At 30.8% G+C, this 15,074-nt stretch overlaps 1 protein-coding gene across 1 annotated transcript in view; it reads left to right on the forward strand.

Moving 5' to 3' along the window:
• Positions 1-15,074, forward strand: part of LOC129975336 (potassium voltage-gated channel subfamily KQT member 1-like) — a 620,836-nt gene that overhangs the window by 416,281 nt on the left and 189,481 nt on the right. The window contains exons 2-3 of the mRNA XM_056088399.1: positions 5,642-5,732; positions 8,781-8,907. Of these exons, the coding sequence (XP_055944374.1) occupies positions 5,642-5,732; positions 8,781-8,907 (218 nt within the window). The remainder of the gene's footprint in view (positions 1-5,641; positions 5,733-8,780; positions 8,908-15,074) is intronic.

Here is a 15,074-nt window from a genome sequence, read left to right on the forward strand (position 1 = left end):
CCTCATTTCGAGGTTCTACTTGGTTAAATTTGTTTTAATGTGAAAAAAAAAAACTTTTTTTTATCCGTTATTCACTATTAATGCATATTGAATGTCGTTATCTTCCAGTCTATGTGGGAAATGGTGACATTTATCAAATATTTTGGACACACTCTAAACTACTATAAGAATATTGACTCACTGGCGAACATATAGGTTTACAATATATTGGTATTTTCCTTAAAAATAACTCAGCATTTCAGTGGAGATATGTTCCATTACATTTTAGTATGACTAATAATTTAACCCATTAACTGCGGAATTTCTCAAAAAGTTTCTCAAGTAACTCCTTTTAAAGTCAAATGTAATGCATTTACATGTTGGGTGCATTACAAATGGTTGCTTTGAAAATTTCGCAAAACTTGATAATAAAGCGAGTAAGATTTTATGTTTATTAGATAAAAAAAAAATTACATATAGACCGCGCCAAAACGAAGATTTGGATTGCTACGAAGCTATTTGAGTTGCAAATGGCTACGAAGTATATATTTTTCTGTATCTTATCTATAGCCATGCCAAATTTAATATCTCTTGATCAAATATTTTTCTCTGTAGAGAATTAACTCATACACGGAAATTTATTTTCTTTTATTATAAATTGATATATGTGACTCTGCATTCTCAATTGTGGAAACCCTTGACATCATTCCAGTTCAGCCACAACAACTGAGCCGATTTTGAAAATTTCTTATATAACCAACTCTTGATCCCCTAGATAAATTATGAATTATCTCTTTTAATGGTTTAGTATTGTGTGAAAGCTTATAAGCCAGTTAACAACTACGCTACCCGAGCAATTGCTTTTGTATAATGGTCATGTTACTGGACTGCGAACCGCAAAGTCCCAGGTTCTATCCTCGCGCATCCCAATCCGCAATATTAGTGACCCGGACGATGAACCTTTCAACCTTCATACAGCTGTTGTGGCGCCATCTACCCACAGCAAACCAAAGTCGTCAGACTCACTTGACGCAGCAACACAAAGTCGCCAAACTGGCTTATAAGCTTCCACCACAGTATCCTAAAGTTCCAAGAGATATAGCAAAATAAAACTTTCTGTCCAACTTTATCAAGTGGATACATTTCGCAAAACCTTTTCACCAAATTGCAGGCATTGCTACCTAATGTAAATGCTTTATGTTTATTATTCAATTTTAATTTTCAAAAATTCCTCTTGGCAAGCTGGGAGGCAAAGGTAAATTCCTTTACATTTAAGTTATTATCTGGCAACATAAATTGCTGATATTAGAAACAGCCAATATTAGGGCGTGAAAATTACTTTTCAAGCCCTATCTTCTAAGATATTGCAATTATCAATAAACATTAAATGTAAAAATTGTTCGTCTTAGTGAGGCGCTAATTTGGCTAATTGAATTATTTTTCTATCTTCAATATTAAGAAGGTTAAAGCGAAATGAAAATGTCAACCCACCACCATTTACAATCCCTTTGGGCCATTCGCGAACTCGTCCGAGATTTTTATACTTTCAAAGGCATATTCCTAACCAGTTAAAATCCAAACAAAATTACTCTAATTTTCCTGTACACATGGGTAAAGCATTATAGGCATACATATATATATTAAACGAAAGGTGATTTGGAGCTCTAGATACCATGATCGGTGAACAACTGAAGACATTTTCCCGAAATCCTGTCATGAGACCCATTGGAATAGGTAATCTTCCTATAGGAATCTACCTAATGCTTCTTTATATTCTTAGGATGCGATTTGGTTCACCAAAGTTGCCATGTTGCCATGTCTAAATTAATGCTATTAAAATGGTTTTGAACTGCTGGCAGCCGGATGTTATTATTTACTTTTAATATCATTACCGATAGGGCAATATTATCGAATTATATTACAAAATATCATCCGTACATGAAATTTACAAATCAATTACTTTACAAAATACTTTACTAAACCTTTAAAAAATGTGGTCCAAACAATTTAAGAAGACAAGCGCTGATTTTTAGTAAACCAATATAGAATAACTTCTTGTTTGGTATTCCAAAAACAAGAAAAAAGGTGGAGTGTAATATGGCTTCTTCTAGAAAAAAAGAACACAAAGATTAAATTATCCTTGAAGACGAAATTCCTTGAGGTGGTATTTGAGCATAGATGAGAAAGCACAGGTTGCAGAGCTAACGTGCAAAAGCCAAAGCTCGATTCCGAACTTTTCCTGGAAAAGCTAATGAAGCACGGAGGAATCGATATTTTCTGTGGAAGAGTTCCTGCTTACGTGGAACGATCATTTAACTTTCTACTTTGCTTTCGGAATCCGAGATTCGCTGGGAAATCTCTTCCGGTAATAATTTTCATCTGCGTTAGCCGTTCCGATCCATTAAAATGCTAATCGCTAATTTGAAAACAGTGTGTCAGACGAGTTCTTCGGGTTAATTGAACTCTGAGATTAACTAAGTGTTGGGGCAGATGTTTTCGAATGCTTCAAACCATGGGGCAAAGACATGAATATTTTCGTTCATTATGAAGATAAACAGTTGATTCGGGCTTTATTTTAAATGATGTTTCAATATGTTTATGCTGAAGTATTTTTTTTACTCCAAATATAGCGAAGGCAGCTGCAACTGTAAATTTAAAAGTTATGGATAAAATTTTTATTTCTGACAAAAATACTAACGATTATAATTCAAATATTCTAATTTATTTTCTCTTTAAATGATAATAAATTTAAAAAAATTTCTGTCAAATTAGCATGATGATAAGTTTAAAAAATACTATTATAATAAATATTAAAAATAAATTATCATTCATTTATTCTTATATATATAATGGAATTTGAATTATGCGAAATTGCGTCTATAACACAAATATTGTTTTCGAAATTATCGGATAAAAAAAGATTGGCTCTAAAATTGAGAATAACACTTTGATAAGTTTATAAAATATCATTGCGATAAGTTTACTAATTAGATTATTATTCGTTTTTTATATATACAATGGAATTGGAATTAATCGGAAATGCGTATATAACATAAATATTGTTTTCGAAATTATCGAGTAAAGAAAGACTGCCTCTAAAATTGAAAATAATATTTTGATAAGTTTGAAAAATAACATCATGATAAGTTTAAAAATTAGATTATGATTCATTTAATTTTTTTATATATAATGTAATTTGAATTATTTGATAATGCGTCTATAACACAAATATTGTTTTCGAAATTGTCGGATAAAGAAAGACTAGCTATAAAATTGAGGATAACACTTTGATAAGTTTATAAAATAGCATTGTGATAAGTTTAAAAATTAGATAATTATTCCATTATTCTTATATATATGTGTGTGTGTGTGTGTGTGTGTGTGTGTGTGTGTGTGTGTGTGTGTGTGTGTGTGTGTGTGTGTGTGTGTGTGTGTGTGTGTGTGTGTGTGACTAATATGAAAGTGCATTTATAACATAATTGTTGTTTCCGAAATTATCGAAAAAAGAAATTATGAGAACTTTAAAAATTAGATTGCCATTCATTTATTCTTATATATAATGGAATTTGAATAGTTAGAAAATGCATTTACAGCATAAATATTGTTTTCGAAATTATCGAATAAAGAAAGACCGGCTCTCAAATCGAGAAAAATATTTTGACAAGTTTAAAAATTAGCATTATGATAAATTAAAAAATTAGATCCTCTTTTAGTTAGTTTTATATATAAAGGAATTTGAATAATTCGAAAATGATTTATAACATAAATATTGTTTTCGAAATTATCAAATAAATATAGATAAACTCTAAATTTAGGAACAGCAAAGCTATCCGTAACCTCAATTTTTAAACTATAAAAGGCTAGAAAGATATTTTCATTTGCAACTATTTTCATAATGTTGTAGCCTTAATAAATACAGCGATAAAACTGTAATTAAATTATTTTTTTTAATTTAAAATAATAATTCCTATAAATAAAGAGTATCAAATAGTTTACATCTCTTTGAACGGAACTATTTTGCATGGGTTGCACGTGTACACTTTCGAATGCATATAAAGGCTACAACTTAACAATGCAGCAACTTGTATTAATAAAATTTGGTACACAATTTTCAGATACATTCTTCAAAAGATTTACCGTCTGTCGGTCTATAATTTATTATATTTGCAAACACAATGTCGTAAATAAATTAATTTCGGTAAATGATCCTTCTAAAATTTTATTTCTGAGTGAAATTTTTGTTCCAATCCTCTGTATACACTCCTCTAAATGTACAGGGTGTCCCAAAAAAATGTATACACATTTTAGCAGCTGATAACTAAGTTATTTCTTCTTTCTTTACTGACTGAACCCATTGAACCGAGTGATGGCAGACAGACTTGAAATTGAAGAAAGGAGATTTATTCTAAAATACTACTGGAAGAATGAAAATGCAGTAGAAGTGCAAAGACAATTTAAGAGGGACAATTTAACAAAGAACCACCTACACGAGTTACCATCACTCGAATTAGAGATAAGTAAGTTTGAAGCTGATGGAACTGTTCAGGACGTCCATAAACCTACAACAGTTGTTCAATTGAGGGCAACCATTGAACATGAATGTACGAATATCCCAAGGGAATTGTTCCATCATGTGTGCTTTTCCATCGCTTCGCGTTGTCAGCAGTGTCTGGAGCAGAACAGACATCAGTTTGAGAACATGCGATAACAAGACAATAGAATGATATTTGTAGAATCTTTTACATGTTGAAAATTATTCGAATTATAATAAACCCCAAATTTATAATTATTTAAAGTGTGTATACATTTTTTTGGGACACCCTGTATATTCGGTTTCATTCATTTTACTAAGAAGCACAAAATCACTCATGTGGGGCACTCTAAAGCGGCTGTCCCACGACTGGAGAAATCTTCAGACGGACACGCGTTCCCCTTTCGACCCCTCTTGCGATTTTCTGAGGTGCTTTGATGCCTGTCTAGTTTACCAACAAATTGTCAGTAAACTGGAAAAACATCAAAGCACCCAGGAAAACCGCAAAAGGGGTCGAAAGGGGAACACGTGTCCGTCTGAAGATTTCTCCGGTCGTGGGACCGCCTATTAAGAAAGTAAATTTCAGCACTCGTGGTGTTCGCAGCCTCATTTAAGGTTTTAATCCAAATCTGTGCGGGGATGACCGTCTATAAATCTGTACATACTCATGCTTATAAATGAGACAACTCAAAACTCAACCACTTAGATAAATGAAATTTGGCATGTGTTATTGTTAATGAATAATATTAAATCAAATTTTGGTTTGAATGAATTTATAAAGTCATATTCGCTATACTAAGATGAACAAGATGCTTATGGGCAGGACCCTAAGAATATGAGCTTTTGTGGCTTTCAAGGTCTTGCCAAGGTTAAGAGTGCTTTCCCCAAAACCCTTGCCAAGGAAGGAAGGGGACAACAAACACCTTTGTTATAGAGCATGCAAACGAATTTTGAGGAAACCGTTCCTGCAGCACCAAAAATTATGTTCCATTAAAATGCGCCCAAAATTTAAATTACTTTTAGAACATGTATCTAAAGATGAAACAGATAATAAGCATTTTCCATTTAGTGATTGTATTTGATTTGACTTTTCTTGATATTCCAATCATTGTTGTTCCTTTTCCTTTGCAGTTTTTTGATGGTCTTCTTGTGTTTGGTGCTAAGTGTCTTTTCTACGATATCAGAATATGAAGAAGTCAGTAGTGCACTTTTATTAAAAATGGTAAGGAAAACTTTTTTTTTCTATTTTATTAACATTTATTTTCTTCAATAAATTTTCAAATCCGAGTTAATTTAATTTTCCATATGCTTTTGATTATTTTTTTTACATTTTTCCGTGTGATTTGAATGTTTTTTAGGATAACTTGTTTGAATAATTTTTTCTGATCATGTCGAGTCATTTAGTGTAATTTAGGAATATACTTTTGAGAAATTGTAATTTTTGTCATTCGAAATGATAGTAGAAGGTTAAGAAGAGGTTTAAATCTTTTTTGTGAATACATAATCGTATTTCACAAGGTTCCCTGAACAACGCTTCTTTTTACTTTTCAAAAATAATTTATTTTTTTAACAGGCTCTCTTACTAGGTGTGTTCTTAATTACTCAGGCATGTTTCCATTCATCCCAAAACTATGGAGTAATTGGGGATGCGTATTTGGCTTCTACGCTGAATAATGAATTAATGTAATAAGAATATTTTTGAAATGATGAGAAATACTTTTTGTCTGAGATTGCTATTTGCTGACTATTCCCAGTTAGTCTAAATCAACTGTTTGTCAGCTAAAATATCTTCTATTTCATGGAATATCACATCTTTCTTATCATACCTATATAACAAATCTATACTCTCCTAATACTCTCATTTAGATTATATTACAATAATTTTACACCAATTTTTTTTTCCAGAAAAATAGGAGAAATGAGCTATAATAAAACAAAAAAGCCTATACATTGACACATCATAAATTAATATTTAAAACTTAAAAACAAGCATTAAAATTGCTAAAAATGTTCGAAGTTTAGTTTGGTAGTCTCTAAATTTTTAGATTCACTCCTTATCAGCATACAGATGCAGCTAAAGTACGCAAATGCTATCAGAAAAAACTTGAAAAAAAATGCGAAAAGGTATTTCTCTTCTTCTTTTTGTAAGTGTCAACCAAAAAACATATTTTTTTTTATTTGGCAAGATTTTATCAGTGCATTATGTATTCATTCTCCCAATTACCCCTTGTTCCCAATTATTCTACCTGCCACTGCAATTCCTTTCGCAAGTGTCAACCATATGTTTTTTAATTCGCCATGTTCTCATCAGCGTACTCTGTATTCATTTCCGAAATTACCCCTTGTTCCCAATTACTCTGCCTGCCACTGCTTTTACATTTAGTGCATGTATCCTAATCTGCCAAGATCTCATCAGTGGACTTTGTATTTATTCTCCCAATTACCCCTCGTTCCCAATTATTCTACCTGCCACTTTTCTTCCATTTGAAAGTGTCAATCATAGTGCATGTTTTCTAATTCGGGAAGATTTCATCAGTACACTCTGTATTCATTCTTATAATTAATTCTTGTTCCCAATTACCCTGACTGTTCTTCCATTTGCAAGTGTGAACCACAGTGCGTGTTTTTTAATTCGTCAAAATCTCATCAGTGCACTCTGTATTTATTCTCCCAATTACTCCTTGTTTTCCAATTACTCTGCCTGACACTGCTTATGAGACAATATAGTATAATGAGAAAGCAAATATAATTTGATTTCATGGGTACTGAACAGAAAATATAAAAATATATTTGGAATATATTATTTAAGATAAGAGATCGAATCTTCTCTAAGTTTCCGTCATTGGTGAGCCTGTTTTTGGAATATCAAATAACGTTTTTGCTGATAAAAAAGGCATCATAAATACCTGGATCATAAAATAAAATTCTTGGTTTTATTTTAATTTTAATTTTTTATGAGTAATAATCTAATGAATTTATTTAGAAGAAAGTTTTCAAAATACAATTTTTAGTTTTGCTCCAAAAATCTGATTTTATTTCATTATAATTATTTCTCTTTTTTAAGTTATAATTCAGTTTTATAAATATTAATAATTTTTTTTTCAGTTTTTCTCAGCCGAAAGCCATTAATCAACTTCTTAAACTTGTTGAACTTGTGAAACTTGTTGAGAAGTTGTGGATCATCACGTAGTAAAATAATATCATCATGAAATCTATTTTGTCCCATCAGTCTGCTAGAAGGTTTTCAGTTCCATTTTCGATACCTTAAGAGTTAAATGTTCATTACATATTGCTACGAAAAACTCCATACAATGGATATACGATGAAAAAGTTCAATTGGAACAACAATTAGATAAAGACGCTTCATTTTCCACGAAGACGTGAATAAAAATTAACATTGCCGAGGCCTTCACAATGCGCTAAACAGCAGCATACAAGAAATAATTTAAACAGCGTATTTAAACAAAGCGTTATTAAACAAATGCAATTGTACAAAGCGCTCAGACAGAATTCGTTGGAGATAATACTCCAAAGAAAGAATTCGCTCATCTACATGCTCGATCTCAATTCAACTGACTTTAGCTCTGTCTCTTCCCTTATAAAAGTTTCTATGACAGGTTAAAGAAGCTTCTAGAAGGATATCACCTCCTTGCTCTTTATCGAGATATCACCAAATTACCAGTAGTTACTGGAAATTTAACTTTTGTTGCCAATGCCAAGGACCATTGGCCTTAAATATATTCATAGGCTATTTAGATATATGTAAAATTTTATTTCTTTTCATGAAATTAATTGCGCATGTAAGCAATGTAATTCCTAAGAATATAATAGAATAGCCTTCCCTTTTCCAATTGGATTGATGAAAAATTATTAGATTGATAATAGTTTCAAGAAGATGGCTGGAGAATTCGTTTCTATACCCAAAGAGAAGATATATTTAAAGAGAAGATATCTTATATTTTAGTAAAATTTAAATGTATTGGATTTCGCAGTTAATGATCTTTAATTTTTGACTTTGTCAAAATTATAAAGTCATTTCTTCTAATTATTCTTCGTTTCCAATTATTCCTTTTCTGACCTATGAAGTAATATGTGTGGGAAGTCCTTTCTCCCAATTATTCGTCGTTTTCAATTACCTTGCTGATTTATGAAGTAATATGTGTGGGAAGTAAATGCAGTTTAATTTAACAGTTACTGAACGCAACGGAAAGTATCTAAATATTCCAGCAAGGTATTTCATTTTTTCAAATAATTTTCTTTTCTTTTGCAGGAGATCGTAATGGTAGTTTGGTTCACCGTAGAATTCTTCCTAAGACTTTGGTCTGCAGGTTGCAGATCCAGGTATCAAGGATGGATTGGGAGATTTAGATACTTGCGAAGTCCATTTTGTGTTATAGGTGAGTATTATTTCATACTTCACCCTGTACATTTAACCAAATCACCTAAAGCTGATGTTACACAGAGCTGCGAGCACCTTCAATTGTTGGACACTTGATAATTCCATCATGGTGAGATGGGACTTCGATATACTAGCTTTTAATGTCAAATGTCGAGCATTCGTGTTGGTAGATGTTCCGCTGATTATCGATCAGTTGCACACGAGTCAAAACAATATTCGAATTAAGTCATCCATTTGTCAGAAAGCAAGGCTGTATGGCACAAGTCATTTTGCCACCGTTAATCAGGTGAATGATAATTTTACGCCTTATTTTTAGACTGGAGGAAAATTCATAAAAGGTGATATTAGTGTTACACCAGCAAAAGCTGTAAATTATTTTCCGCCATTAATTAAACCATTCAAACGAAAAAAAATTCTCAAATTTAATTCATAATATTTCACTTCTTATTTTTTGACTTTACAAAACATCCAAGATGGCACCTCTACTGCGGCAGCAACATCTGCAAATTCTTTTTCTGATATTAAATGACCCACGCAAACCATCCAAATTTTCTCAAGTTTTATTAAATGAAAACTTTTCTCTCATGTGCAGCAGAAACACTTAACACTGTAACTGTTCAATGATTTGACTGAAACATTTGAGGTATCATATAATAGCAACTTAAAAAAATTAAAAACATGCTCCACTTAAAGCTTGTAATCTAAAGAAAAACGTCGCATAATCATTTACTTTTAGACTGGTTGCTCGTAACCCATAAACTAACCATTGTTGTTACTTATTGTACTTGCCATTGACAAGTCCGCTGACAAAGTTATAAATTTAAGCTTAGTTTCTGCAGTAGCTTCTGAGTGTAGAGGTCCCTGAGCAACCGAGGGCAGAAGTCTGACGTCTAGCTCATATGAAGATGCCACTCACACAGCTCCTTTATACAGAGATTGGGGTTTTTTTTCACACACCTCACAAATACAACACAGAACAACTATGGCCGAACCAAGATTCGAACCCGGGACGTTCAGATCACGGGGAAGATGCGCTACCCCTAGGCTAGGACACCTGCAAAAACAAACTGTGCGGCAAGATTTGAAACAATTATTAACAAAATAAAAATTTCACGGAAACATGCGTTTAATATTTGACAAAAAATTAATGATCATTTCCGTGAAGTGAAAATAAAAATCGTCAAAGCATAAAGCGCTGACAAAATCACATTCATAACCCTTCTCAATTTATAATAAATGCCTGGATATTTAATTTCTCATAATATTTTGGATAATTTTCTTTCTTTATTATTTTTTTAAACTTTACACTTATAAAAACATTATTTATTTATTATTATTTTTTCTGTCTTTAAGAAACAATTTCGTAATTGTCAGAATAATACTACAATCCTGTTTCTTCAATACTTTTCCTTCCATTTAATTTTTTCAATTTTTTTTTAAAATTTTAAATGGTTATTTCAAACATTGTTATTGCAATCTTTAACGAATCCTGTTATCAAACTTTTAATTCCGTGGCAATTGTAACGTTGTACATAGAATCAATACTTAATCAAAATCAATCAGAACATTAATGAAATCATTTTTAAATTTATATAAATATGAATCAATACTTAATCAAAATCAATCAGAACATTAATGAAATCATTTTTAAATTTATATAAATCTGAATCAATATCTTAAAACTGTTGCCTTTCTCAATTTTTACAATATATCTATCTGTTAGCTTATTAACGATTCGTTACTATTTTGATTATTAGACTAGTACCGAAGCTGAAAGTAATTGATACATATTCCACATGTTTAACTTTTAAATTACGAATAAACAGATTTATGGTGGATATTTTGAAATAGAATTAACGAATATATTTCCATTTTTTCTGAGATTCTTAAAAAAATTATTTTTCCTTTATTTCAGTCTTTTTATATGTAATCATAATTCACTTAAAAGGCAATCACACATCAAGTGACTATAAGACATAAGATAAAATCTATCTATAATGTAATAAGATATTATACAGATTGCCTCACAAATTAGACTTCGTTTATATGTTTTTGGATTCATCCTGAAGCTCAGTTTCTCAGTTGGAAATCTGTATTGCTCGTTATAACAAATTTAATCTGTTATTACTAAGGCAAAAAAACACGAAAAAAAAGCTTTTTTTTAAAAAAATTTTAATTTATATTTTTTTTTCTGCTTAAAAAAATGAAGTTATCTTAAATTCATAATAGTATATTCTTAAGAAAAGTTCAAAAAAAAATAAAACATTAATTTGATTGGTTAACATTTCATGTGTTCTCGTGTGTTCAAATTAGTTCAACTTCAACCAAATGTATCTTTCCTGAATCTCCTTTCAATAAATTTTTAAAGAGACCGCAATCTCATATCTTTTAACTACGTGGCTGCGATTTTTCAAAGCGGAAAAATTTGACAAAATTAAAACGCCATGATATCGGAAATCTTACTTTTTATCACTTCATCATTTTCTATGATCCAATTCTTTTAAAGAACATTCTATTAAAAAACATTACATTTATTTTATGAGTCACTTAGTGAAAGAGAAATGTTTGTTATTAAATTTACTGTGAAATCTAATTCATTTTTTTTTATATATATAATTTTACATATCCTCTTGAGTGCAAAATGCCAAACATAAGAGCGATATCTGTTCTTCCACTTGAGTTCTTACGATTCTGAAATAAAAAGAAGATGAATAGGAAAAGTAAAGTTTAATGCCCTTAATTTATCGTCTGATTTTTCTAGTTGAACGCTTTGGTGCATCTGCTTTTCTTTCTTTTTTTTTCTCCACAATTCGAGAGCTTTTGAACCAATAATTCGAATATTCAAAGAATTTAAAAGAATGAAAATTATTTTAGCATCCCACACAGGGTTGTTAAGAATAAAATTAACAATGTCCTTTTACTGATTTAAATTTACTTTTTAATTAATTGCCAGATTACCTTTATTAAAAATGTAATTATAATCAACATTTGAATTAATTGTAGTTTAACAGATATTTATAATAAGTTTTGCAGTTAATACATATTTCAAATGAGATATTAAAAGCAGCAATAGCTATTTTTAATGTAAAAATTTATTTTATAAAAAAATATTATAATAAATGTAATCTTTTTCATTTAAATATTTTTTGAATTAAATGAGAAAATATAACGCAATAAAGAATTTTTAACTCTCGTAATATCTCAAAATGTTATAAACAGTTTTAAAATCATTAGTAGTTCAATAAATTATGCAAATTTAAACAATGCAAATGGCAACTTGAGACCAATTTACAATATGAAGAATGAAAGAAATCATTTTTAACAGCGACTTTCAAATGCCATTAACCTTTAAATCTAAGTATTTAAGTTTTCAATCAATTATTTTTAAAAAATAACATGACATCTCATAATAATTTTCAAATTAAAGGAACATTTTTCTGTAAGCGTTTTTGAATTCCATTGACAAAACATAGTTTGATGACCGCCTTATTTTTACAAGCGCATATGCAGTGAAAGTAATTTATAAGTAAAATAATGGAAATAATTTATAAATAATACTCAATGGATATTTTTAATTAATAAAATGGTAACTAACTTAACACTGATTCTTCACTAAATCCTTTTTCATGCTTTAATACTATTTATGCGGAAAATTTGATCAAAATCAACTTTTGATTGGACTTCTGTAAGAAAGAGAAATTTAGATGTTTCAGTTTTATCCATATTGTTCAGTAAATATCATAATCTAAATTTGTTAATAGACAGTTAGCAGACGATTCCTTTTCAGACATTTTATAACTGCTACTGTTTTTATTTAATTAAAATATTATTAAAAAGTAAAAGCGAACGATTTTTTTCTTTGATAAACATATTTTATTAATATTATTTCGTTTATTTTTTGTATAATAGCTGATGATCTATTGCAAACCTTTTGGAATCTGGCAATGCTTGTAAGATACGCTGTTAAGTTGAAAGAAAAAATAAGCCGATGGAATTCTAAATTGCTTGGAGTATTATTTTAGTTTTAAGAATTTAAGATGCTCTGCAAGCTATAGTTTGAAGCTTAAGAAAACGGATAGTTTTCTAGAAAGCATGCAAAACTTATAAATTTAAATTCATGATTATGAGCATGCAGAACAATGAAAGCAGTGTTTTCGATTATTAATTTTTACTTTTTCGCACACGCAATATAGAGGAAGTATAGTAATTGTCGAAAAATTCAAACTCGAGATTTTGACGAATCTCCACGTTTCAGAACTCCATAAATTCGAAAAACACATTTTTGGAAAATGTTCGTCTGTCTGTCTGTGGCAAAGAAAATTTATAAAAGCTTTGAGCAAGACGGTAGAAATTTGGAAAATGTACTTTATACCAAATATGTAGATTTCTAACAAAGTATGAGCAAATTCCGTTCAGGGAAAGTCTTTATGTCTTGTCTGAAACTAATATCTCAAAGAGAATATTAGTTTTCACTTGATAGAATGGGCACGTGGTTACGCAAAATTTGGTCATTCAGTACAATGATTTTTTTTTGCAGTTTTAACGTTTTTCTATCAAATATAATTGAATAAATGCCTGATTTCTTTGACTAATTGTTGCCAGTCCTTCCTTGTTCAATTTCGAAATGGAAGTTCATTTCTTGCCATTCATAAAATAAGTTAGTCGCTGGCTATCAACCTTACTGCTATAGAAATTTGATATTACATGCTATTAATGAAATAGAATAGTATGATATATCAAAAAATAGAAGGAAGTATTGGAAGGATACACCATATTGTAGCGAAAATTGCTCCTTCCGACCAAGCGCTGATGGCTCAGTCTGCTGAACTGTACAACTCATAGCGGAGCGGAAGGTTGCGGGTTCGAATACAAGCGAGGCGAACAGTCAAAAATTGATTTTTAATTTCAATTTGCTTTATGTTAGACTTATGTTAAATATGCAAATTTATGTTAATTACTCTAATATGTTATTTATGTAAATTCCTAATTTTCTGCGGGACTCCTTTTCTGCGGGCCTTCAAATTCTAGAAGGTTCTTGAACTGTATATAAGTAGTTTCCCAATCGGTTAGATTGGTATTAAACTCTTCAGTTGATCTTGAGGGTGTTCATTTCTACATTCACTTCATCTACGAGACAATATTGTTGGTTGCAAAATTCTAAACTCTTTGTTTCCCCTGCTTGTGAATTTCTTGTAGTTACTTTTGAAAGCAGCTCAGATATTCGCAACAGTTTCATCTGATGTGTGAGCTTAAGAAGTGATTTTTCCACTTTCCTTGTGAATTCTTTTCTACGATTTTTTTTAAATAAGTTTCCAATGAGATGACACTTTATTGAATGTATAGTTATACGTTACAATGCATCAATATACAAGAGGCTTCCTAAATATGGTTTGCGCGGATATGATTACATAGGAACTGTATGTTTTCCCCTCTATTAAGAAAATAATTCCAAAAGTAACCGTAAAAGAGAGCTCATACGTACTATTGAAGCATTTTATAGAAATCAGGCTAGCTATAAAAATGGTTATAAATGGATATGTCATTCGATTCCGGTAGCATGCTACCATTGCTGCATTGATTATTGGAGTGTAACTTTTTTTTACAATAATGCCGATTTCAAAATTATTTCATTCCGAAAATTTTACTCCCGGAAAAAAATTTAACCTACAAAAGAAAGCCTTACTTCATTTACTGAAATATAGAATTTAGTAGGACGTTTTGAGGAAATGCGGAATTCGCAGGATCTTTCATGAAATGGCTTACTATCTTTGAACATGGTTCGCATTTGTGGTGTAAAAAGTATCATGGAAGAAGCGGTAGCTGAAATATCAACTGGAAATGCTCGTGAAACTGGGAAAATATTGGGGATTTTGGAATTGCCGATTTGACCCATTTTGCACAGAATTTTGGATTGGAATTCGTAAAAGATGCAGCCATTTCTCCAGTTGTTACAGGCAGATACACATTTAAAACTAAGTGTGGCTATCTTGGAGCTGACATAAATTAATGTGACCCACAATGGCTGCTGAAGATCATGTAGTAACTCACTTTCCTCTGTATGGTGAAGTCAATACGCGAAACAGTCGTATCTTGGTGATTTCAAACGTGTTAACACTGCATTCTACTCATGTAACTGCTTGGTATGGTTTCACCGCTCTTTTTTAT

Source organism: Argiope bruennichi, chromosome 7 (genome assembly GCF_947563725.1).
Source record: "Argiope bruennichi chromosome 7, qqArgBrue1.1, whole genome shotgun sequence".
Taxonomy (NCBI): Eukaryota; Metazoa; Arthropoda; class Arachnida; order Araneae; family Araneidae; genus Argiope; species Argiope bruennichi.